General features: G+C 43.8%; 1 protein-coding gene across 2 annotated transcripts in view; it reads right to left on the bottom strand.

The window, feature by feature from the left end:
- The window catches only part of FBXW11 (F-box and WD repeat domain containing 11), a 544,060-nt gene extending 518,930 nt beyond the window's left edge, over positions 1–25,130 (bottom strand). The window contains exon 1 of one of the 2 annotated variants that reach the window (XM_078653355.1): positions 25,002–25,130. In XM_078653355.1, coding sequence (XP_078509481.1) covers positions 25,002–25,046 — 45 coding nt within the window. In that variant the 5' untranslated portion in view covers positions 25,047–25,130. The remainder of the gene's footprint in view (positions 1–25,001) is intronic. The other variant, XM_078653354.1, reaches the window with a different exon arrangement.
- Positions 25,131–25,589: the final 459 nt, after the last annotated feature.

Here is a 25,589-nt window from a genome sequence, read left to right as displayed (position 1 = left end):
CGCCAGTCAAGTATTCCACTTGCCCTCTGTCCAGAGATTCTAACCTCACACCCTCCCAGGCACTTCTCCTGTGCCCTGTAGTTTGTGATCTGCCCGACATTTAAAATTATTTTACTTTATTTGTTTTAACTCGTCCTCCAGTATTTCTGCCCTTGACACTATACGTCGCCATGTCAACCACTCCCACACCTTCTCTTCCTCCCCTAATGTTTCGCTATACCTCTGTACCCTTTCTTACAGCACAGTTGTGTTTTGTTACCCCCTCAGTATTACTGCTCTGTCATTCTGGAAGTCTTCAGTATTTATAGAGTGTTCTTTTCTATTGTGCTTCAGACTAGACTCACACAGTTTCCAACCAATGTAAATAATAGAAGTTATTATCACTCGATGAAAACTGCATTCAGTTCACTCACGAAGTACGAGTCTGCCTTGCAGGATTCTATGCCATGACTGCAGATCACATGACCTGCAAGTTGCGAGCCTTAACTCGCTGACCCAACTTGCCAGTTTGCTGAGCTGTCTCCTTTTCTACTGTGCCTGTATGTAACAAGCAGAGGGTGTGGTGTTCCCATTTGTCCCTCAATTAAGTCGACCACTATTCCTCCCTCAGATGGTCTATCCTTGGACTTCTTTGCAGTGTACTCCATTACCTCTGGCCTTTATTTCTCACTAGTTTTGTTTCCCCTCACTTCTATCAGTATTTCTTTACCATACCATTAACACTTTACATCCTGATTGCCAAAGTAGGTCATATCCTCTATTCCCTTGAAGGTCATCCCTACCTCTGAGCTCCTGCCCTATGCCAGGCCATTCTCCCTCACAGCACCATTATTTCCCCAGTACAGCTACCTGTTAATCTTCCTCGAAAACTTAATAATTAATGTCAATGTCAGGTTTTGTTTATGTAGTGTTCATTTATCACCATTGTCACTAATGCCAATTTATTAGCACTCTATTTATTGTCCTGGAAAGGATGGAAGGTAGAATATACCCTGTTAGTATTTACGTTTGTGACCTGCAGGTCACTCAGAAAACAGCAGCGAGCCTCACCTCACTCAGACTTCTTGTCCATCTGACTCTTCTCTTTTGTACCCGGACTCCCAAGGAAACACTATGGACTGCTCCTATAATGCACCCTTCACTATACTCCAGAAAGCTCCTCCATAAGCCTCGTCAGTTGTCACCAATGAAATGTCTGGCTGCACGGCTTGACTCTGCCCATTCCGTCAGCCCTCATACTCCCAGTCTGCTGGTTCTCCTTTTGACTAATGCAAACTTTGACTACTCATTTGTTGCTCTTCTCTTTCTAGCTCGACTCTCAAAGGTTAACCTTAGTGCCAGTTCCATATACAGGGCTATAAACTTACTGACTGCCCCATTACAGTGCTGAAGTGGACACTTTCATCCCTGCCCTAAGCAACTTGGTGTTAATTCTGTCCAACATGATCAACCCATGCATTGTACTATACAAACTACCTGTTTCAAATGCTGCCTGTCTTCACTTAGCATTCTCTCTCCATGTGCTTCACCTGCTAAAAGCTAAGCTCATTCCTCAGTGTGAGAAGTTGGCCTGATATGTGCTGTCCACTATTCTAGTGGGCACCCTGTATCAGTCCAAACAACCCTTATGGTGATGGTTGTAAAGTCAACCTTATAGACCAGCTATCCTAGTGGTAGCATGGACAAAGCAGTCCTAGGCTAAACTCAGGAGAGCATGTGAAGCCAGCTGTTTTACCATATGTAACCCCTTTAATATCAAATGAAAGGACACCACACAGGCTATATATATATATATATATATATATATATATATATATATATATATATAAATAAAATATATATGTATTTATTACTAAATTAATCCTCTGACCTCTTAATGAGGTCAGAGGCACAAGCACCTAACAATACTTAATTATCATACAATAAGTTGCACAAAATACAGTAATGCCTATGGGGCACTTCAAACCATATACTAAAATAGTGGTATAAGAACCACGTCACGAAAAAAGGATAGGCCTAGGGCCTAAAGAATCGCTGGGGCTACGCTGTACTACCAAAGGATAGGGAACAGGAGGCCCACGGGATGCGTGTGCAGTGTCTTTACACACACGTGAGTTACCATAGAGTTAGAATGGGAACGAAAGAATTGGAAACTAGTTCTTTTAGGGCGCTTGCGGATGGACTAGGAGAAAGCTACTTGAAAGTTAGACACTAGGATAGTCAATACCCACAGGAGTACCGAAATACTCGCGTTACCTCACCCACAGGAAGCGGGTGCATAGGTGTCAAAGTGTGTCGGGTTTCGTCGCTGAATCCTATGGAGCCGTGAAGAAAGATGCTGCAGGCGACCAGGAGGGAAGTGTCCGGTTGGATCCAAGGGCGGATCGAGGATGAAGAGTACCTGAAATCAGAGGGGACAGAGTCTGGGTCACTAGCCAGTGACCAGGAAGGAACCAGGCGATGTCGCGAAGCAATCAGGTGATGTCGTGAAGCTGGTCTCTGCAGCCACGTGGACCAGGAGGTGTCGACGATGACCAGGAGCTGGATATGGGCTGTCCCACGAAGGCTCTCGCTGTCGGCGGTGTCTGCTTCCAGATTGGAGTCAACAAGCCTTGGCAAAGGATACCCACGCAGGAATCGAAGATGGCTTCTGGATCAGACCAGCAAGGTCTGATGGGCTTCTCCTTTTCAGGGAAGCAGGGGCCAGTCTGGAGCAACCAGACCAGTGGTGTAAATTCAAAGGTTCGTCGTCACAGAGGCCACTAGCCAACGGGCAAGTGACCGGACCGACGCGTCGAGCAGGAAAATGCAGAAGGGCCCCACGCAGAACTCGTGGAGTGTGGAGGGCTGATCTTTGGTGCAGTTGGTGCTCGGGGCTGGGGCGTCTCAATCCCCAATGCACAACTTCAAGGGTGCCTCAGAAGTTGCACGGAAAGCAATTCGCTGACTTTCCAAGATGGCCAGTCCCACGTCTCTCGTCACCTCCATGGGTCTCAGCTTTGCTGTGGCTCGGGCTGTTGGAAGTCTGGAAGTCCAGGTCTTGTCAGGCTCTGTGCTCGGGCTCCGGCAGGAGCGTCGACAAAGCAAACCGTTGATCGCTTGATGGTGCCCGCTTACACAGGGTGGTCACTCCTTGACCACAAGGGAGATTCTTCAGTCTTCTATCTTCAGGTAGACCGTCGAAGGTCCAGAGTTTCGTTTCAAGTTTCAGTCAGGATAAATCTAAAGTCTTGGGACTCAGCTCCTACCTATATACCAAATTTAGGGGCTGGATTACCTGCTAGGTCCCTCCTATGGGTGGGACCAGGGAAGGGGGTGGTTACACCTCTTTCCCTTTGTCCAGTTTCGCGCCAGAGCTGGGGCTGGGGTGCCCCAGCACCGGTTTGAACCGGACTATGCATGGGACACCTTGTGTGCCCCAGGCAGTGTCTCATTTCATTCAGCCCTCCCTGCCCCAATACACTATGGCCTGTCTGGGGTGGTGCTAGCACCTCCCAAGACAGGAAACCTATTGTCAAAGCCTCCCTCGCTGGAAGGACTCCCAGCAGCAGGAGGTCAGACTTGTGTCTGTGGCAGCAGCATCCATTTTGCGATGCTGGGGCTATGGTTAACTTTAACCGGGATAGTCAGAACTAACATGTCTTCTCCCTCTAGAAGGGTGGAATGCTACCCCCGTCGCCAGAATTGGCGAGAGGGTAGTATTCCGAATCGTATGACACCTTACACGACATGTTTTGATAAAGCCAAACTAAAGTTAGCATTCAACCGCGAGGATTATAATGCACTTAAGAGTATATGGTATGGCTATATCATAGAACAGCTATAAGGACATGGTTCCGAAAGCTGCAGACAGGCTCAGCTCATGCTAGAGCCTCATCTCACATAAAACCAAGCACTCTGCCTTCAGGATTGTCAAGGCCTGCCATAGGAGTGACTTATAGGTGCATATGTGTCTATATATAGTGGTAGGTATAGGAATACTATACCTAAGCAAGGAGTGATTACACGACCTTGCCCCAGCTGAGTGATCAGTCAGTTTGGATGGCCAGCCATGGGTGGCATAATACATGCTGCAGCCCCTGGTAGGCCTTGGGTGCACCAATGCCCTGGGTACCTATGTTACACTATACAGGGGCTCATAAGGTGACCCAATATCCAATTGGGGATGTACCTAGAGTACATAGAGTCCATTTTACAGTGAAAACCAGCTAAACACAAGGCAACAAATCTGGGGTAACCATACTCCCGTATCCACCTTCCTACGCTCAGCTTTATTGTACTTGCATTTTGTTTCTACCCATTAACACCGTGGCATCCTTATTTACAAGAGTTGGTTCCTTCCTGAAACATACTTTCCATTATCATTTTACATATACTGCACCTTTGTGATCATTAAGCCTCTCCAACTTTGACATGGGGCACTCATGACAGCATGCCTGGCTTACCCAGGTGGCAGTTTGCAGGCTTGATGGAGTACAGGAATGAAAGATGGAGTTGCTGATTAGAGCCTGAAGTGAGAGAGTAAAGGAGACCTATTGAAGTTGTGGTAAAAGCAATGGGGAAGGGATGGGGAGGTGAAGCCTATACTGTGAAAGAACAGAAGAAAAGAACAATGGACATTATGGCAAAGGTATGAAGCTATGGTATGGGAAACAAAACCAGTCTACAACATATGGAGTAAGAGCGGTGTGTTTTAATAGAATACTGTAATAGTTTGCACAGCTAATCACGGAGTGGTTGGGCGCCAAGGAGGACAAAGTAGACTTCTATTGACTCTGTTCCAGGCTATCTAATTGATTTAGGCAGAGAGTGGGACAAGGGAAAGAAGATTACTGCAGCACTTTGCCCATTGGACATGTACGCACATTCAAGAATTCCTCCCCTGCAGAAGTGAGAGACAGAATAGGAGGGCTTGATTTTGGCAAAGTCAATAAAACAGCTTTTCACGCAGATGTTGCTGTCTAAGCAAGTGAAACTTTATGCCCAGTAAACCAATGATGATATTACATTGGCCCAATGGACCCCTCTTTAAAAAAGGTAGAAGGACAACCATATTCAAGGTTCTCTCGCTGTCATTACACTATTTTTAATTTACACCTAAACAATTTATCAACCGGATACATTTTTCCAAATTTAGTGACCCAATCGCTTTCATCATGGTCTCTTAAGGATTGATGTTTTTATATAATATTTATTTTACTGTTATTCTGGTAAACACCATATCTTAGGGGCAGAAAAATTAAACCTCATGTGACAAACACAAGTCTTAATCATTTTTAACAAAAGCCATAATTTACACACCATGTATAAAACAAGCATTTGCAATAGGTCTCGCATTTACACAAGCTTGAGCTATTGACATTGCAAATGACAATGCCTTATTTTTGTTTTCCTTTTTAACCCCTTCCCAGCGGGGCATATTCCCCCGCTGTGCTGGGGGAAGGAGGGGCGCGCGCGCCGCGCCCCGGTGCTCATGACGAGCTCAGATCGTCATGAGCTACGGTGGTCGTGTGCTCATGACGAGCTGTGCTCGTCATGACCACACCAGTTTCTTTAGAACGCTCGCACAGCAGGGGAATTTGCCCAGCGTGCGAGCGTTCCAACGGTCATGACGAGCTCAGCTCATCATGAGCACATGAGCACACGAGCACCGTGGCTCATGACGAGCTAAGCTCGTCATGAGCATGGAAGGTATTAAAACATAAATAAAAGGCTCTGTCATTTACAATGCCAATAGCAAAAACTTGCGTAAATGCAAGACCTATTGCATTGCAAATGCTTGTTTTTAATTATGTTAGACAACTAAAAGAAGTCTAAATACAGCTTTACATTATACATTGAAAATTAAAATGTTTGATGCATTTAATGTACTGCTGTATTACGATAATTATTTTTACATTGTAGCTTTAAAGTATCGTAATGTGAGCGGAATAAAACTAAGAGGGTTGGACAGTTTATGAATTTCCCTGTAACTAAGCTTGTGTCTGGTACGAAATTATGGGCGTTTCGATCTCGGTGCTAAAACTTCTCTCACGTTACTCGCAACAATAATAATTTTCCATAAACGCCATCTCCAAATAACAGAAAAGGACCGTGATTCCATTCAGTATCTCTCGCTATGTAAACCAAAAGCTTTTCAAATTGTGCATATCCCAAATCTGCAGGCTTTTTTTTTTACATCCAATCCTGAGCCTGTTTCTGCGCGTCATAAAAGTCACATGTGTAAGGCCAGTACCAGCCCCACTGGTGACTTTAAACTCTTCTGTGGTAGTCTGCACTCCCGTGATTATAATATAATACATAAAGTACCTACAACGTGTACAAAACTTTACCTTTGCTTGATCTAGTAGTATTCACCAGGCTATATATGTTCTAGCAAGTACTTTGACAGCACCTACGTACTCACAAGGGAGAGTGGACCCGGGAGGGATGTATGTAAGTTTCACTGATGCAGTGCATTAAAAAATATTAGACCTGCATTCCTAAGGGTGGAAATTATTAGTCACCACTAAAAGTGACCGCAGAACAGAGAGACACTTGCACTTGGTGATCAGTTGAAAGGGGGGGGTTGAATACATGTGCCTTCAGTGTTTTATAATGTAGGTACAGGGATACAAACTTTCTATTCTGGTGTACAGTTTCAAACTCTTGGACTGGCTAAACAACTTTGTCGTCTTTACACCCATATTGATTGATAGAGCATTTGTCGCCTAATTCAAGTACCTACATTGATGGAAAGTTTGTGATGGGGAAACACGTTTTTCTAAGAAATAGAGATGTGTTGCTAGTACAAGTAACGCTGCACATTTTACACTGCAGTTAATAGGAAATGCTCGATATGGACCAATCAGTGGAATCTCTAGACTTGATTTTTGGGGAGGGGGCATACAATGGGCCAATAAAAACCGGGGGGGCATCCTACAATGGGCGTTGTGTGTTATATAATTCTATACAAAGTAACGTTATCTTTTTAAGCAAGAGGCTGTGAATTAAACATCACTATATGCTGTGGTACGGTCCCAGAGTGTCTCAGTCACCATAGTTCTCCTCCTCACACCTCTGTCTGCTGAAGTCTCCGTTAGATATTTACTGTTTTTTTTCATCGCATGAAACACTCAATCTGCATCCCTCATACCGGATCCCTTTCCTTTAGCACCCTCTTTTCACTCTCTCCTGCATCTTCTTCCTTCACAAATCTCCCACACACAATACACCAACTCACCTACACCGACTCACATGCACACCTGACATGTTCTTTAAATTTCGCCCTGTCAATAGTTCACAGCTGCACACCTCCTTCACACACTTGCATATATAATCACAATTAAAAGTTGCACACATGACTATTGCTTGTGCGATCGGCAAACAGGCCAAGGATTAGAGGAGCAAGTATTCCGAACCCCTTTATGAGCCACCAACAGAAGTTCAGCCTGAATGCAACTCTATGGGCAACCCACAACACCTGCACGCAGGAGGGACTTGGGTAATATTACGCACTAAACATTAATAACAAGATGCCTGAAAAAACTGCAGAAACACACCGTCCAATATACTTTAGTAATGCAATTGTAAGCAAAACGTGAAATGTAAACTGGAACATGCAGTTTGTTTTTGCGGTTTGTCTCTGGTGGTGGAGCCAGGATATTTACATAGGGGGCACCGGCCCCACCTAGCCCTACCTCGCGATGCCTATAAGGCCAATTCCTTGGCTCTGAAGAGGAGATGGCCCTAAGAGAAAAGACAGCTTCGAGTGCAGATGCATTCTTATCATCCAGTGCTTGAACTGCTAACGAAGGCAATCAGAAAAATCCGAATAATTGGGAGAAGATATAGGCAGGCGTCGACTGAATCAGTCAGGTCGGAAATGTGAGACAGCAGAATGAAACAATTATCAGACTTCAAGCTTTAGAACTTGACGAAAAGTACCAGGGAGAGAGAGAGAATCCAAACAATCGCTCACCGTGACGTATACTTTTCTTTTGCCTTAAAAAATCAGGAGCCTCCAGTTTGAATCCGGTCTTTTGGAATGTACGCGTTAGGCTTCCATACATTGTTATTTAAACTTGCACTGATGTACAGGCGAGCTGATTGTCCACTGTCCCACATCAAAAGTGCTTCCTCATTTGAAAGAGCTCCTATGCACCTACTTTATTCCCGGCTTGATTCCCAGTAAAAATAGGGAAACTACCACATTTGTATAAAACTGTACATGTTGATTAAACACCAGGTTGACTCATGAGCTCACACCGGGAATGTAGAAGCAAGTACCTCTGTGCATTCTGGCATTCCTCTTCTTATGTAAATGTAAAGGAATTTATATAGCGCAAATCACCAAGCGGTTTCTAAGCGCTTGCTTAGGGAACCCGTCCTGGTATTCCCCTGTGAGATAACCCCGGCAGGGTATCCGCAAGGTGAAAGCCAGGCATCCCGCCGCGAGGGGCCGTTGTGGAGATTAAGCAAGCTATTGCCCAGAGTCGCAGAGTGTGAACCCGTGAATCGAGTAGGCACCGGAGCGAGAATTGTCGAGTCCATGGACATTTTTTTAGGACTCAAGACCCCGCCGAGCCGGGAATTGAACCCTGGTCCCGGGCTGACCTCTGCTTCCAGGTCTGCCTCCTCTAACCAGTGAGCCACACTTCTCCACTTATTCACCAGTCCCAGCACAACAGTCGCAGAACAGTGCATGAATGTCCATAAGAGCAACTCCCCCCCTTTCAAAAACGCATCATAATGTAAATTACTTACTATGTCTGTGCAGTTTAGGTAAAGGGGACCGGCGGTCGAATTCGTATCCCAGAGAAGCAGATTATCTGCATAGCTATGAGGACAGTTGAAAGAGGTGTTTTATTCAAGATAGAGCTGCAAAGCGGCGTGTCGCTGTGATTCTTCAGATGTGTCCGCTCCGAGTGTCAGGTACTCAGGACTGATTAATTTTTAAGCATTTGGTTAGTTTTCACATTATTTGAATCCATTTTAGACGCACTCCGTGCAGATTTACTTGCACTTCTATTTTATCGTAACGCTACCTGGAAGCATTTTGTGGAGATTTACTTGCACTCATTCCTTCACTACCTATCTAAATATCTCTTAAGACACTTACCCCACGCCGCCTTCCAAGATCTCCTCTTTGTTCCACCGCGGGCTTGCTCGTTGCGTGGAGAGAGACAGATCTGACTGATTGCGATCAGGGGCAGCTCCGGGCAGAAGACACACTTCCGGTTGCACCGGAAACTAGGTTGACGCTCTAGCTGGCCGAGCAGACGGGGCTACTTAAAATGGAGCTAGCCAAGAGGCGCAGCGAACGGGCGCAGCGGGGTCGCAGACGGCGCTCCGAAGGTGCGCCAAAGGTAAGCCTGTCTGCGCCCGTCCATCGCCTCTCGCCAGGAACGCTGCTCCCACCAACCTGTATGGATACATATACTAGAGATGCCCTGCTGAATGTACGCCAGCAAGTTCATCAGTGAAACTGCCCCCCCTCCCCTCCATCCGTTGTGCGGCCCGTTCAAATGCCCTTGTGGGGATTTCACACTTGGCCAATCCTCCCCTATCAATGCTCTTCTCGAGCCTCCAGTTGTACAGCATCTTAAGATCCTACAACTTCACATCAGATCACTCATTAAACATCATGCCGAGGTTCATGACCTCATTTTGGAGGAAACACCTGATATCTTCTTTATGACAGAAACCTGGCTTCATGATGAGGCGACGGCTGAGCTTAATTTAGCTCTCCCACCAGAATACTCCATCTATACGAGTAATCGAAACACCAGGGGAGATGGGATTGGGGCAGTCGTTAAATCCTGCTATCCGTGTACGTGGAAGAATATAGTGATAGAAGGCTGCGAAAGCGCGCACTTTCGCATCTCGATCAATCATCATTTCACCCTCTCAGGCCTCCTGATTTACAGGCCTCCAGGGAACGATGCCACATTCAGGAAAGCCCTTCAGTTCTCTCGCATTGGGAGTGGCCAATTTTAATATTTTTGGTGACCTTAACTTGCATTTTGATCTAGCCCAGACTCCCCTCATCGGCGGCTTGCTCGCCGACCTTGCGGCATTTCAGCTCCATCAGTTGGTCACTAATCCTACTCATGAGGGTGGGCATATTCTGGATCCTATATTTACCAACTTAACAATGGCGAATGTCCAGCTGCCAACTCCGGTGGCATGGTCTGATCATTCTCTTGTGGAGTTATCCCTTCCAGTCTCGGACCCTCCATTTAAAAATATAGACAGAATCATTCTTAAACGCCCCTGGGGTAAGTTTCCTCAGGGAACATCCTCTTGGCCCATTCCGCGAAGTAGAGTCTGGCTATGACCTCTTCTGTGACTGATTCACTCGGGCCCTTGACGCCTTGATTCCAGTCACACGGAGCAAATGCCGCACCCTAGAACCTAGTCCATGGTATGACAATGCCTTGTTGTTTCTGAAAAAATCCTGTAAAAAGGCAGAAAGAGACTGGCGAAAAAACCATGACCCTGAGAAGAAAATATCATACCTAGCTACAGTAAAAACTTACCACAGAGCCATCTGCAGGGCTCGTGCGGCATATTACTCCAGTGAGATCAAACGCAGCTGCAATCCGACCAAGTTGGTTTTTTAAATTCTTAAAGATCTAACCGCCAAAAGAGTCCCAGTGTCTGAGGTCTCGTCAGAGTCGCATTGCGAAGACCTCGCTACTTTCTTCTTAGAAAAGGTCTGCAACATCTACCGTTCATTCCCGAACACTGGTCCCTCAAATGCATGGCCGATGCCCAGCCCCTGTACCAACCCCGATCTTACCATTCTCCCCGAGGTGTCAGAAGTCGAATTTGACAAATTAGCGGCTAAGGTTAAATCCGGCAACCCCGCTGATCCGCTTAGGCCTGCACAGTTTAGAGACTCCGCCGTGCTGTGCCTGCCTCCTCTGCGGCAGCTTATTAATGCCTCATTTGCCTCAGGTATAGTGCCCATTAGATGGAAGCAAGCTTCCATCACCCCGATTCTTAAGAAACCCACGCTGGATCCTAGTAAGCCCGAGAACTACCACCCAATTTCGCTTCTCCCTTGGGCGGCTAAAGTGGCCGAAGCTCATGCTAATAACATACTTAACAAACACCTCCAGACTAACAACATCCTGGATATCTCCCAGAATGGGTTCCGGGCAGGCCATAGTACAGAGACCGCCCTCCTTGAGATGACAGAACATCTGCGTTCCATGCTGGACTCCGGTCAAACGGCGGCACTGGTTCTCCTTGATCTCAGTGCCGCCTTTGACACGGTCTCGCACACGGTCCTGCTTCGTCGCTTGGAAGAGGCAGGGATCACCGGCCTGGCCCATGAATGGTTTAGATCATTCCTCTCTGGTCGATTATTCCGGGTAGCCACCCCTCCGTTCCAATCCCAAGTCCATCTGATTGAGCAGGGAGTGCCTCAGGGGTCCTCATTGAGCCCCACGTTATTCAATCTGTACGTGCAGCCGCTAGCTGCTGTCGCTAAGCAGTGGGGCATGGCTATGATATTGTATGCAGACGATATGCAGCTGGCGGTGGCACTCTCCAGGGACTCAGTCTACGAGGCCTCCAGGTTCAGGGAGGGGTTGGCCGCAGTGGCTGGCTGGATGACAGCTAACTGCCTCCAGCTGAATGCCAGTAAAACTGAGGTTCTGATCGTCAGTAAGAATGCCGAGCTGTGGGGCGATCAGTGGTGGCCTTCGGTTCTGGGTAAGACACCCATACCGATGACAGAGGTAAAAAAATCTAGGGGTATGGTTAGACTCCACCCTCAGCTTCTCTAGCCACACCAAAAAAGTGGCAGCCATGTGCTTTGGCATTTTACGTGCCATGAGACCTAATCTGAAATTCTTCGATGCACCTACCAGGCAACTCATAATTCAGGCTTCCATTGGGTCCCGGCTGGATTACGCCAGCTCCCTCTTATTGGGGGCAAATCAGGCGGAATGTCACCCGGATGCAGCGCATACAGAATGCTGCAGCCAGAGCTTACCTAGGTTTTGTTCAGCGAAGGAAACCATACGGAAGCTTCACTGGCTCCCAATGGCTCAAAGGATACAGTTCAAGACATTGTGCCTATTCTTTAAAATCCTTAAACAGTCCACTCCCAAAATCCTGGAGAATCTACTGACCCCTTATGTCCCTTCACGCTCCTTGAGGTCCAAAGGTCAAGGTCTGGTCACGATCCCACGCGTTAAACGCTGCAGAGCCGGAGGGCGCTCCTTCCGCTACTTGGCGGCGAAGCTCTGGAACTCTTTACCAGTCCATATCCGCACTTTCGACGACCTTCTGTTCAGAAGGGCGCTTAAGACGTACCTTTTCCCACCTAGGATCTAATATTTGCCCTAAATCTCTGTTCTGTACCTGCCACTGCTACCCTCCACTCCTTCTGGTAGCTGGCTTACTGGTTGTCTTAGCGCCGGGACGCCCCTTTGCTGGGGCAGCTGCGCGCGGTATAAATTATATTAACATAACAGATGTGCCTTTGTGTGTGTATTTGTAAGTGCATGCGTCTGTGTGATCGTATGTGTATGTTTGATGGTCCGTGTACAATAAAAGTGTTACTAAAAGTATCTGTTTGTTCCAGTGCTTTATATGTGGCATGTGTATGAGGGGGGGGCTCCTTCTATGTGTGATCTTTTCGGTGTGTGTGTGCATGCTGGTGCGTGTGATTATCAGTACGTGGTATTGAGTTTAATTTTGAGTGACTGTCTTTGTTTTAGTTTTGCGCGTGCCAATGTGCTTCCGCTTATGTGTGTGCCTGTGTGTAGTTGTGTATATGCGCTTGCACGTTTATCTTTGTGTCTGTATGTCTCGGTGTGTCGTATGCTTGGGTGTGTTTGCTAGTCTCATTTCCTTGAAGGTGCCGCTGTGTTCATGTGTGTATTTGTGCGTGCGGACATCTGTCCGCATGTACATAGCTGTGTGGGCTGCGCACTCACTGGTGACCACAAATACCCGCAACACATGATGCAACCGCGGCAAACCTGTTGTAATCCACACGACCACAGCGTGACAGTCAAAGCAGCCTGACAGGTGCTTCAAGCACTAATGGGCAGACTAGTGCCACTTGAAATCTCTTTCCATTGTAGGCGCTTTACGAATAAAATGCCACACTCAGAAGCGAGATTTGACGTCAATTTACAGTGTGTGTGTTTATATTTACACACAGGTGTGAGTAGGTTTACTTATTTGTGTATGATTGTAGGTCTTTGCAGTCAGATTTCGCCAAATAGTGGTGTTCGCTTGATTGACAGTTGTCTATCCACACACTATGACCCCGAGGGAAAAAAGGTTCTTGGCAGTCTACATTCGCTGAGCATGGCGACGAGGCCACGCAGAGCGGATCACACCTTGCCGCCTTTCAATAAATGAACTGTACATAACTGTAATCGTTCCGAGTTTAACGAGGAACACCACAGAGTTTAACCCCTAGCAGGACAATTGGTGAGGCAGCGCGAAACACAGGCAGACGTCACTGTGACGTAAGACGAGGGAAGAATTATGAGCCTGACGTCAACAGGAGAGAAATATTAAAGAAAACTAACCCTTCAGTGGAATTTATAGCAATGCATTTTCAAACTGTCACTTTAAGTGATAAATGGAGTTTTATCAATAATAATTCGGTGGAATAGGGACCATTTAATGTCGCAGATGGATATATTTCAGGGGGGGGGGGGAAGAGTGTAGGGGGGGGGGGAAGAGTGTAGGGGGGGGGGGGAAGAGTGTGTGGGGGGGGCTCTCACCAGCAATGCCCCCACCTCCCTGCCACGAAGGGGGTGCCCTGAGACCTGTCAGGCACATCACAGTGTGGTCTTTATTGCAGGAAGCATCCCAAATCTGCCTCGTTTCAGCCCGGCGCTAGTGGCTCTCAATCAGCTGTTAATGGGACCAGAAGACTCCTTTATGCCCGTTTGCGCTTCACTTCGTCACAAGAAAAGATACTTCTCCGACGCAATTACCTGAATTTACATCCAGCAGCAGGAGACGAAATCTCAACCAGCGCCAGCTCCCTGCGCTGAGGTGAACTCGAGTCCCTGTCACAAAAACATTACGTTAACAAACGTAAACATCACAACACCCTCGCTGAAGACTGTTACTGCTTCCACTGTAAATCACCATGACTTAGACTTTTCTCTTTATGAGCCGTCCCACTTGGACGGGCTCGGCCCGCTTTCCTTCTCGCGTAAAAGGTTTTTATTATCTTTATGGGGCCATCTGTTTGACCCCCATAAAGATAACAAACCTTTTACGCCAGCAGGAAGTCAGGGCAGTCCGTCCAAGTGGGATGGCACAAAAAGAGAAAAGTGTACATCAACACCTCTTTCCCACTGGCTGGCCACCGTTTAGCATAAACAGTGACGCCGGCCAATGGGAATGAGGGGCTGAAAGCCGCTAGTGTAAGCCACTCTAAATCATTAATCTCGCGAGCGAGACTGCGCATGTGCGCAGTCCACGCCAGCTCAACCTAAAAATGGTGGCCCTTATTGCCCGCATAAGAGCGAGGAAGGTAATTAAAATCAGGTGTTTCTAAATAAAGTCACATGATTGCTCCAGTCTTAGAAGTGCTACCACAAGCATATATAATCAGAAACTTTTTTCGATTTGGATTGTTGCATTAATCTAGTGACATATCATGCCTAGAACAAAAGATATTTGTGACTATCTCAGAGATAGAATTGTTGCTGCTTATCAGTCTAAAATGGTTATAAAGTGACTTCCAACAACATGCAATCCATCATCATTCCACAGCGAGAAAAATTATTTTCTAATGGGTAAAGTGATACACATTAGCCAATCTATCCAGATTGGAAGTACCCGCTAACGCATCCCAAATGCAAACCATGTAATATGCCCAGAGATTGTAAAAACCCAAAAAATCATTGAGGGACCTCTCTCAACATAGAGAAGGACAGCCATGAAAAAATAACTTTCCAACCAAAAAAAAACATCTATTGCTGCATGTTTTGTTTGCAAAACAGCACCTGAACGAACCACTAGTTTTCTGGAACAATGTCCTCTGGATAGAGGGGTTAAAAGTATTGATCTTTGGTTATAATACTCAACATATTTGTACGGCTTGCATCACAAGGAACCTATACTAATCATCAAGCACAGTGGCCATGGGGTAGTTTGCGGATGCTTTGCAGCAATAGGATCTGGTTGCCTGACAATCAGTGAGTCCAACCCGAAGTTATCTGCATCTCAGCACAATCTACAGAAAAACGTTTAACCTTAGTAGATTGTGGACCATGCAACAATGATCCAAAAACACACCGGTAAATCTACAACTGAATAGGCCAAAAAGAAAAGAATCCAGATTTTGTAATGGCCAAATCAAAGTTCAGACTTCAACCCCCTTGAGATTCTGTGGCGGCTCACGGGGTGCTGCGAACAGAACAATTCCTTCAAGATCACAAATATTTAACAGTTCTTTTAAGAGAGTGAATCGGAATTCTTACCAAGCGATGTGAGGAAAACGCTCACGTTAAACATTTAATTCAAGATAAAAAGGGTACTAGATGTTACTGAACCGTGGGGGGCATGTTTTAACACAAGGTTAATGAAGGCTCACCAGTTTATTTTCTTACAAATGATGACAGTGAATTTTGTTTGTTTAACCTCTTGTGACAGAAAAATCTAATGTTAGACTTGGTGATGACTAAATGAACGCACAATAGAGAAAAACAGTTCAACCATACAATCTTCAGAGGGTAACTTACTTTTTCACAATATTGTATATCACAGTAAGACATGTTGATTCTTCTGGGGGTGAGGGTCTTCAGGAAGTGATGTAAACCTATTGCAGCGTAGTTGCAAAGTTTGGTATGGTTAAGAAGGATGAGTTCCTGAAAAGTGCAACCTTTTTTGCAGCAACTAACTCGTCTACCTGTTTTAGCACTCATGGAGAGGTGCCCATTGCACACGTTAATGCAAGCAGGAATGGTAAACCCCCCATAAAATGTAACTCTTGCCAAATACAACTCCGACGTCCCATGGCCATACAGATACTCACCTAAAATAAGCTGAGGCGTCCCCTTCTATGTTCACTTTGATATAACAGAGCTAGAGCGCCGTGTAGGGGGCATTTCTTTTGCCAAGCCTGTTTGAACTGCTACAATTTAATGGACTTTACCTACTTAGGGTGACTATCAACTAGTTGCTTGCAATTGATTTTCCTGTAAAGACTTGGCACAGTCAAACAAAGTACTGAGGGTAGGGAGCAGTGTCAAAGGCCCCACAATAAGGGCAGCTGGTTACATTTCCTCAATTGATCAGATTGAGCAGGAACCGAGACCCACAATCTGGGAAAAAATACATGTCCTTTTGCTCAGCTGCCATTTCCTCTGCCACCACATTCATATTATCCTTCCTTCTTCACCATTTCTTCATTATGCGGTTATTTGACTTAAATACTTGTCTACACGCTGCAACAGCTACCACTCCATTTAACATTTTTAAATATTTTATTACAATGATTCATTTTACTGTACTATTAGGCAATTGTTCGCATTCCCCAACCAGAAAAAATGGCGCTATCCTTGACTTAGCACTATTTATTTTTGTATTAATTCAATTAACATTAAATAATTAATCGAATATGTTAAATGTAAGTTCAATTAAACTGATATGTTGTTCTCCTAGGATACTTCTCTCTCCACCCTTCTATTTTTTGCACTAACTTTAAAAAGTTAACCATTTTTGTTGTTCTGCTTTTTTTTTTACGCATGACAGTGTGTAATATGAGCATAAACATGTCTCTTATTTCCAAAATAAAGTCCAGTTATGACATTACCAGTCACTAGGGGTAGGCGGAACTCTGAGTCTCACTTAGCTGAGTTTGCTAAAAACTCTGCGAGATTCCACTGAGTACAGCGAGGGGGCGGAGTTTGTTAAGTCGTGTTGCTCCACAGATTTTTAGCACCGCAGCTTGTCCTGCGCCATTGAATCTGCGCAAACGGCACCTGGTGGGACCCCAGGGGTCCCGCTTCTTTCTGCTACGCGAAGAGATTTTCTACTCAAGAGGCAGCTTTTTCAACGCAAGTGGTAACAACCTCCCACGACAGTTTGCATTGAGAAATCTAGCTAGTATGCAGTCTAGTGCTCAAATTTCTTGCTTGCCAACCTAATGTTGGTGAGCTGCGCATGAAAAAAAACTGCCACGCAGCGGTTTGCGGAGGTTTTTTTTATATTTCTTTTTATTAAACATTCATCAATATACATCAGACAGTAAAGAGGAATTGGATGCATCATATTTCACACAACAATAATGAATGAGCATTGGAGTAGGAACGCAATGGGTATGTATTGTTTATGGGGTTGGGAGATCTTCAGGGTCAATTACAATCGGAGGGGTACATATACGTCCTCTGTAAGAATTCCAGGGGTGTCATATCCTGGACCTTTTTTTGGGGCAGCAACGAGCTGTGAAGGCTGTCTTTTCTCTGTACATGCACCAGTCTAGGACCTCTTTCCAGGCACTAACTTCAGGTGTCTGTGTCACCCCCCACTTCTGATCTATATTTCTTTTTGTCAACATAAATCCTAGCGTGGCCCATTGCGTGTGATGATTATTAAGATCAGTTGGCTCCCAAATATTCAGGAGTCATCGTGTGGGTGTATGACCACAGAGCACCTCGCTCAGAAAGACATGGATTTTACGCCAGTATGTATTCACATTCGCAGAGCACGTGTAAAAAAAAAAAAAAAACTCCTGCCCGCACCCCCTCCTACAATCTCCTGTGTCGGATCTACCCATACGGACCAATGTAGGTCCTGTTACGTAGACTCTGTAGAGAATTTTGAGTTGGACTAGCCTAAGCCTCGCCGATATCGCTACTACTCTTGGTGAGGATACGGCTTCCTGCCAGACTTCATCGTCCAACTCAAGGCCATCACTTACCCATTTCTCACGTAGTGGCCCGAGGGGGTTTGTCATGTTTATTTGTTTTTTATAGGTTAGTGATATGACTTTTTCAGACAGGAGGCCATTGCGGAGGTTTTTTTTTTTTTTTTAATCTCCACGCTCCTAGCTGAGCAAGCAAAACACTGATCTCTGCCAGAGGAGCGGAGTTTATTACCCACACCTACTAGTCAGTCAGCTATAAAATGACTGACAAAGTTACACTACTGAATCAAGTTATAACAGGTAAATTGTAATACCTCAATACCTGCAGTCCAAATCAACTGAAAATGATGTGAAAGGCAGTTCATCGAGCAGAATAACTGTAGTTCAGCCCACGGAATATACTAACTAGCTTTTGACCCCGTATAAACCATACTTTCCTGAAAATAACCAGCCATTATCAGAGAAGAGACATTTAGAGCAGCAAGCAGACCATTTGTGTTTGCACTGCTCAAGTTCATTACACTACAGCAGAAAACTCTGCAGGGTAATGTCCATTCTGAACATCTGTAAATTGCTGTGTTTAGTTTTGCACTACAGATCCTATATTTCGAAAATATGACAGAAAGTGATCATGGATTTAACCTTTTTGCAAGGAAAAAGTATCAAGCAGAATAAAATAACAGCTTTTATAGGTTTAAAGAGTACTGCAAGTTACCTCCGAGTTTCCCGACTTTATAAATTAAATCTGCCTTCGGCCTACTTTTTTTATCTGATCACTCAGCTTCTTGATAACCTGCAATATACACATAATGTATAGTAGAATATATTAAACCAATACATTTTAATCCATAAATAATTACATTTAGTAGCTTTATTAGCATTCCAGAGTAGGTCGAAGGTACCCCCTTGTTTCAGTAAAATCTCAGTTGCCAGCTAAAACACTCTTAAAAATACAATCAGCTTTCAATACAGATTTTTACTAATATTACTGATGTTTTTATTCATGTAATACTGTCCCAAATGTAGTAAGCAAACAAGCAAAGTGTGTTCAGCCACAGAATAGAGAAAAGGAAATGGTAGGGAGAAAAAATGGTCTACAATGAAATACGTCTCCCTTGGCCTGGTGACTAAATACTATTTCAACTTACTTCAGCCAGGTCACACCACCCTAAGAGGTTTTAGATATGCAATTATTTTAATTCAAACCTTTCCAGATACCAATTAGTTTGCCTTATTGGGTTATCCCATGGCTCCAGAAGGTTACTCTGTCCTACCACGAGGCCATTGCCCATTATTTTTCCAAATCGCAATTTTGCCCACATCTGATTCCTTACTGCTTAACAGGTCTCCAAAATATATGCACATTGTTTTTTTCGTTACTGCCATCACTGGCCATTCTCAGGCACCTCGGATTTTTAAACAACCAACTCAATGCCTTCAAAATAAATCTTAACCAAGTCACTAACACTTCATGCTGCTTAAAGTACATAGCTTTGCTTTCTTCTTGGATATATGTAACTTTACAGACTATTCACAAACTAAAAAAACCTTACTAATTATCCCCTGCAACAAAAGTGCAAGCAGACAAGGAGGAAAAGCACCCGCAAATCTGAAAGAATAAATAGGATACGTATTCTTTCAGCACTGTTAAGATTCAAATGCTCAAACTTTTACATTGTCTTACTAGTGAATCGACTTATGTAAACAACACAGGATCATGGATCCTCGAAGTTGAGAGGTCAATAGTTTCCATCACATTACATCGACCTCCTGAAATTTACATTCAACACTACGTCTTGTTACAGTTTCTCAATGAGGGACACAGTGTCGGGGCCTGGAAGTAAGATGCAATTCAAAACAAATGTAATGCAAATAAAACACCGGAGCACGAGTCTTCCAAAAAGAAAAATGTATCCCTGAGTGTGAGAAAAAAACCAAAATGAAACAGTTTGTGCCTCCGCTAACTTTACAAAAATGTAATTGGTAATAATCACTTGTGGATGTGAAAAGATAAGAAGGAAAACCGTATATCTTTTAAAATCTATCTTGGAAGTAAGAGCAACAGGCACTGGAAAAGCCAATAGGCCTGGCATGAATTTTGAATGCCGATTAAAACATTAAAAAGCGAGCAGCACTAAAAAACAAAGTAAAAATTTTAACTATGTACTGAATGAATTAATCAGAATCTGATGTGGGGGTATTCAGTGTACTTTTGAAATTTAAAATAGATCATACATAGTAAAGCAAGCACACCATAGAAAGTCGAATGATACACAAAACAGTCAATTTCAAGAGAGACAAATACTTCCGAAGGTGGAGCCAAAACCCATTATGAATACTTTCAATAACTGGCAACAAAAAGATTGATGACAAGGCTTGTAGCCAAGACCTAAAAGGCCCAACATATAATCTACTTAGCTTACAGAATCAGCTTGACAACTCTCAAGCTTTTTCTACCAATGATGTATACTAACAAGCAGAATCAAAAAGTCTCTGCTATTACTGCTGTTGTGGATAACCGTCTTTCACGTTTTACAAGTCCCTTCCAAGAACGTGTCTTAATTAAACGTGACCTTTGGTGTTCAAGTCATCTCTTCTCCCTTAAGAATGTTACCCACCAATAGTGTTAGGTTTCCACTTGACCTTTACTGAGGCAAATCTTACCAACTGGTCTTAATCATCCCCATTTTTTTTTATAAATATGGGATGTGTTAATTTTCAGTCAAAGCTGACTTTGAAACTAGGGATCAGAATGCATTTAGTATTCATTAAGATGTTTTGTCCACCCAGTCTTCCGCCATTAAATCATTGGCACTCTTAATTCACATCATAATATGCAGTACGTCTACCGCTTTGAAGCATTTCTGTGGTGGAATTATCATGGTCGCCAAATTCATTCATCTCAGATTTCTTAACATTTTTCAAATCTCCATTTTTATTTTAGAATGAAGGGAAAATTGGCTTAATCAGTGTGTAAGTTATGCAACTTCTTTTACATAGTTTGAAATCAGAGGTTATGTCAAAAACGTAAACATGTATTTAAAAACCTTAGGTAAATAGCAAGATTTTCATCACCAGTGATAATGTCCTAATTAGACCGAGCCATAGGCGATGTGAATTCACTGGTCCTTCTTTAGTCCAAATCAAAGAGTTGCAGTCATAAACTTTTGAAAGATAATAAACAACTTATGAAAAGAATGAAGCAAATGTTGAAACAAAAAGCTCACAGTCTTATTGAGTCATAAAGTGACACCTCCTAAATCATTGCTAAAACCATTCCCTAAATAAGGGATTTAATGATTAAACCTTTAGATGGTCACTTGTGCCATGGTTATTCATATCTCTATGCCCAAATGAACCAGTTCTTTAAATTTTAAAAGTTGTCGACTAATGCCAAATGTAACCGAGTGAATGAAACCTAATCATTCCCCGCAACAAATGTTACAATTTATTATCTGGCAGTGATTGACTGTTGAATTAAAAACAATATTTTATAAACTTCCAACTACCCGGCCTGCTGACAACTGTGGTGGGACGCGTAACTGGCCAGGGAGAAAGGAAAAAATATTCAATCCCCTTTTTGGACACAACAAGCAGAATTGCTTTAATGTTTTCTTTAGTAGAGTGGGGATTATGCTGGGGTAATTTTGGACGTTGCTGATAGAAATGGTGGTTCCTGATGAGACTTAAAGGCGATTTTTTTTAATTCTAATGTCTTACAAAGATGGGATAGTATTCAAAATAATTTCCAGGTTTTAATAACAGTCATTTCAAAATCAAAACTGGCATGGCACCACAGTACTTGCAATCTTTGGTTAACTCTTGTGTGCCCGCCCGTCACCTACGATCAACCCATGAAAATTTCATTATACCCAGATTTAAATGATCTAGGATGGAAGGCCGATCTTTTGCCTACCTTGGCCCCTCTCTCTGGAATTCACTCCCCCCAGATATCCGGAAAGAAACAGTCTACATCCGCTTAGGAAAATCCCTGAAGACCTGGTTGTTTAACCAATAATTCTCCCCAAGCTGTTGAAAATATTCCAGCCAGTCCACTCCGGCGCCGGGAAACTCTTTCTGGGTAGATGTTGCGCCATACAAATTCAACTAATAAATAAATAATATATCAACGGCTAGATCCTGTATACGGCTCAGTGCTCTTGGTTTTACTGTGGCTAGTGTACTCCTACAGTCGCTCTTCCTAGTTAAATAAAATTTCTTAAGCACTGTCTTATGCAGTGGACAGCGAATCAGCAGGTTCTTCTGCAGAAAAACGTAAAGTGAAATGAGGCCTTCTTTTGTAAACCACTGTGAAGGAAAAAGCAAAATTAATTAACTAAAAACAGCTCCATTTTCTATAAAGGCCCCTTGGCTAACTAACCAGGAAATAACAACCACCTACAATGAAAAAAAGACAAGTTTACATGTTTGGCTTCAGTTTTCTATTCAGCGAGGCATCCTCAGACAATAAGGAACGGGAAAGAAATGGATTACTTTGCTGACATTGGTTATGTTCTGTTCAGAGAACAAAATTGCCATAATGCCTTTTTGAAAAAACATTTGACACAGATACGTAAGCATTTGTGAAGATGGCAACCAACATAAAAAAGTCATGCTAAAGGAAGAAGTGCCATGGGTGACAAAAGGAGTGAAAGCTCAAAGAATGAGAGACTGCAAACAAAAGAATAAGGATAGTCTCAAGTAGACAGCAAAAGCAGGGTAAATAACCAGACTTATGGACAGACATAACATAATTACTACTAGAAAACTGGTTATTTCATAAAACCTACTGTTCAGAACTAGAAAATAGAGGTAATCCTGAGATGTCACATATAAAACCAAAACAGTTGCTGAGTTTCTGTTAGAATCCATTGGTCTGTATAGATTCTGGGTTGATCAACTTTTTGGGTCTAGGGACCCAACCTAAAGGTGATTTTATTCTGCCTTGCGAGTTTAAAAAGATGCAATAGTCCATAAACAGCCAATCCGTGACAATGACATGGGTAGGGAGTGGTTTGATAAAAACAGCAGGAAATCTGATCAACAACGCATTTCTAGAAATGAAACGTAAATTCCACCAAATCATTTTTGTGGTACAGGAGTTTTCGCACAACACAAGTAAATACAAATGTGCACTCAAAAAAGGGAAAATAATGTGTTATTTCTATACGGCCTTTAAAGAAATATGGACACGGCCCCCAAATTCATACTTGATTTTTCAAAATACTGAAACATGCACTTCAGGGTTGCCATCCCAAGAACGCAACGCAAGTTTACTTTCTCTAACATGCTGTTGATCAGGCATGGTCAGAGGTAGATGCTTTTTAGAGTTGCATTAATTTTAACATTCATCCCTACAATTTGGACATAACATTGGTAATGGTTATCAAACGAAAAAGAAGAGGACTTCTCGCATCTCAAATGAAACATATCAGTGATGCCCATCCAGAAGAAAAAACTTTAGCTTCAATAAGAAGTCCTAACCATAATGTTGAAGGATTGCAGAACAATATGACGCTACAAAAGGCATGCGCGAAATTACCGAATTGATGCACAAAAATCCATGCACTGCTGTGATGTGTAATCTTCGGAATAAACTGGAGTCAAAATGGGCATCTATTTACAAGACTTTGTTTAAAACTAAATTCGGCGTACTCTGATTTTTTCATTATCAAATTGGTGTGTGATGAAAGCATCTGGATCCACCTAACTATTGGTGGTAACATTTCCACGCAAACACATATGAAGGTGTACCTTTGGAACACGTTTCCAAGCGATCTGGTAACTAGCCTTTCAAACAAAAACCAAAACGCAGCATGGCAGGTAGCTTTCTACTTAAAGGGCGGGCTAAAAACATAAAATTGTAACAAACATGTAATTTGCCATCGAATTCTCGGTGTACCATTTGACAACGCACAAAGGCACATCAGACCATACATATCAAAGCAGTTTGCAATAAAGCTGGTGATGGGTAAAGCGTTTATCATATTTAGTTGTAAATGTTGTCAATGCAATTTGTTCTTATGAACTTAGTCGCATGATATAACAAGTAAAAAGTGCATCGATAAATAGGAAGAATGATTAAGAGAAGTCATCACAAATAGTGATATAATTACCCGTCTATTAAATGTGTGTTTGCTTTTCAGAGCCCTTTAAGTTCTAAAACAAAAAACATAATCCAAACATATTTGATTATGGGTTTGAACACCTGTTCTGAAATAGAAGTTATATTAGTCCGTCACCAGGAAAACGATTAGGATTATCGTTCTCACCCTCTAGAACCGCTGGACATGCGTCAAACTGTGCTTCTCTGCCTGCCATAGAAGAGTGGCGCAGCCTCCTACCCTTAGAAGAGGACCCAGATACCCAAAGACGTTGCCCACCAGTCAGATTTCCCATGCAGGGTTCAAGGAATATACTTGGGGTGCCGTCCCTTCAAACACCATGCACTCTTTCTCGCGTTTATATGCCGAGTAAAGGATGGACATGGTAGTACAATATGTCACTGTGAATACATAAAGGTAAAAATGCAAGGAACAAAACCGGACCCCAATTACCACCTGTAAAGAAAAGAGACAAGCACCTTTGTGTGACCAGCGACAGGCTTTGGAAGGAAACAATTTTTAAAAGAATGGGTAGACACCCACCGATTTGAGGTAGAACAGGCCTTTCCCGGTGGGCTAAAGAAGGGTTACACCAAAAAGAAGAAGAGGGCACCCCCCACACTAAATAAGGAAGGGAATCGATTCCCTCAACGGGAAATAGAAAGACAGTCTCCTACCGGAGAGACAGGAGGTAGCTGCCACTGATCAAGTTAGGAAATATGCCTCTACTGCGCCCCTCTTCCAATAGGAAGGGGAGGGCGAATGGAAACCCAACATCTAAAAGAAGAACAATAACTCCTCAGGAGAAGAAGAAGAAGGGAAGGCTCCGACTGAACAAGAACACCCCACTGGATGAGTAGTGAGGACAATTCACACTGTAATGGGACTGGGGCTAAGATCCCTGACTTGGAGAAGGATTCAGTTGCTTTAAGACAGAAGGCCGGCCGCCTCCAACTAGGCAAAAGCGTGCGTCACTAATGTCCAGCTCCAGACAGACGCATCCGACTGCGATCATAGGACCTGAGTGGTGGCTGTTGTCTGAGCCACTGACTCACCATCAGCTCGATAGTCTTGTCCTCGATCACAGACTCAGACTCCATCTTGTCCAGGCTGTGCTTCCTCCTTCCCAGCTTCAGACGGAAGCGCAGAGACCGCGGCGGCGGCTGGGCCAGCGGAGCTCCGCCCTGCGTGACGAGACGCTCACGTGACCGAGTAGCCGCCACCGCCCGGAAACCTGGAGGCAGTCAGAACAGACCTCGGTTTGCCGCATTGGTAAACATACTAAGGCATGAGCGTGCTGAATACGGCAGAAGGTTTTACGGCGGCCATCTTTGAATGGGAGTATGTTGGATTTTGTGAAGTAATATCCTGTTCAGAGATGACTTAATCGAGCCAGGTGCGTGCTCACACAGTTACGAAGCACACTATTTAAAGGAAAATGTAAGAGCGGGAGATAATGTGGCGTAACGGCCTAAGTTGCAGACTTTGGAACTAAGGAATCGGGTCCGAGTTTCTTCGTCGGCTCAAAAGCCTGTGATTCTGGGCAATTCACCTAATTTACCTACCTACACAATTGTGTTGTGTAACGGGGCTCTTGTAACGAGCTCCAATATTTTCGAGTTGAGTTCGCGCTATATATAACG

The sequence above is a fragment of the Lissotriton helveticus genome, chromosome 7 (genome assembly GCF_964261635.1).
Source record: "Lissotriton helveticus chromosome 7, aLisHel1.1, whole genome shotgun sequence".
NCBI classification, from domain to species: domain Eukaryota; kingdom Metazoa; phylum Chordata; class Amphibia; order Caudata; family Salamandridae; genus Lissotriton; species Lissotriton helveticus.
The sequence above is the reverse complement of the archived record's forward strand: the minus strand, read 5'-3'. Positions and strand labels throughout refer to the sequence as shown.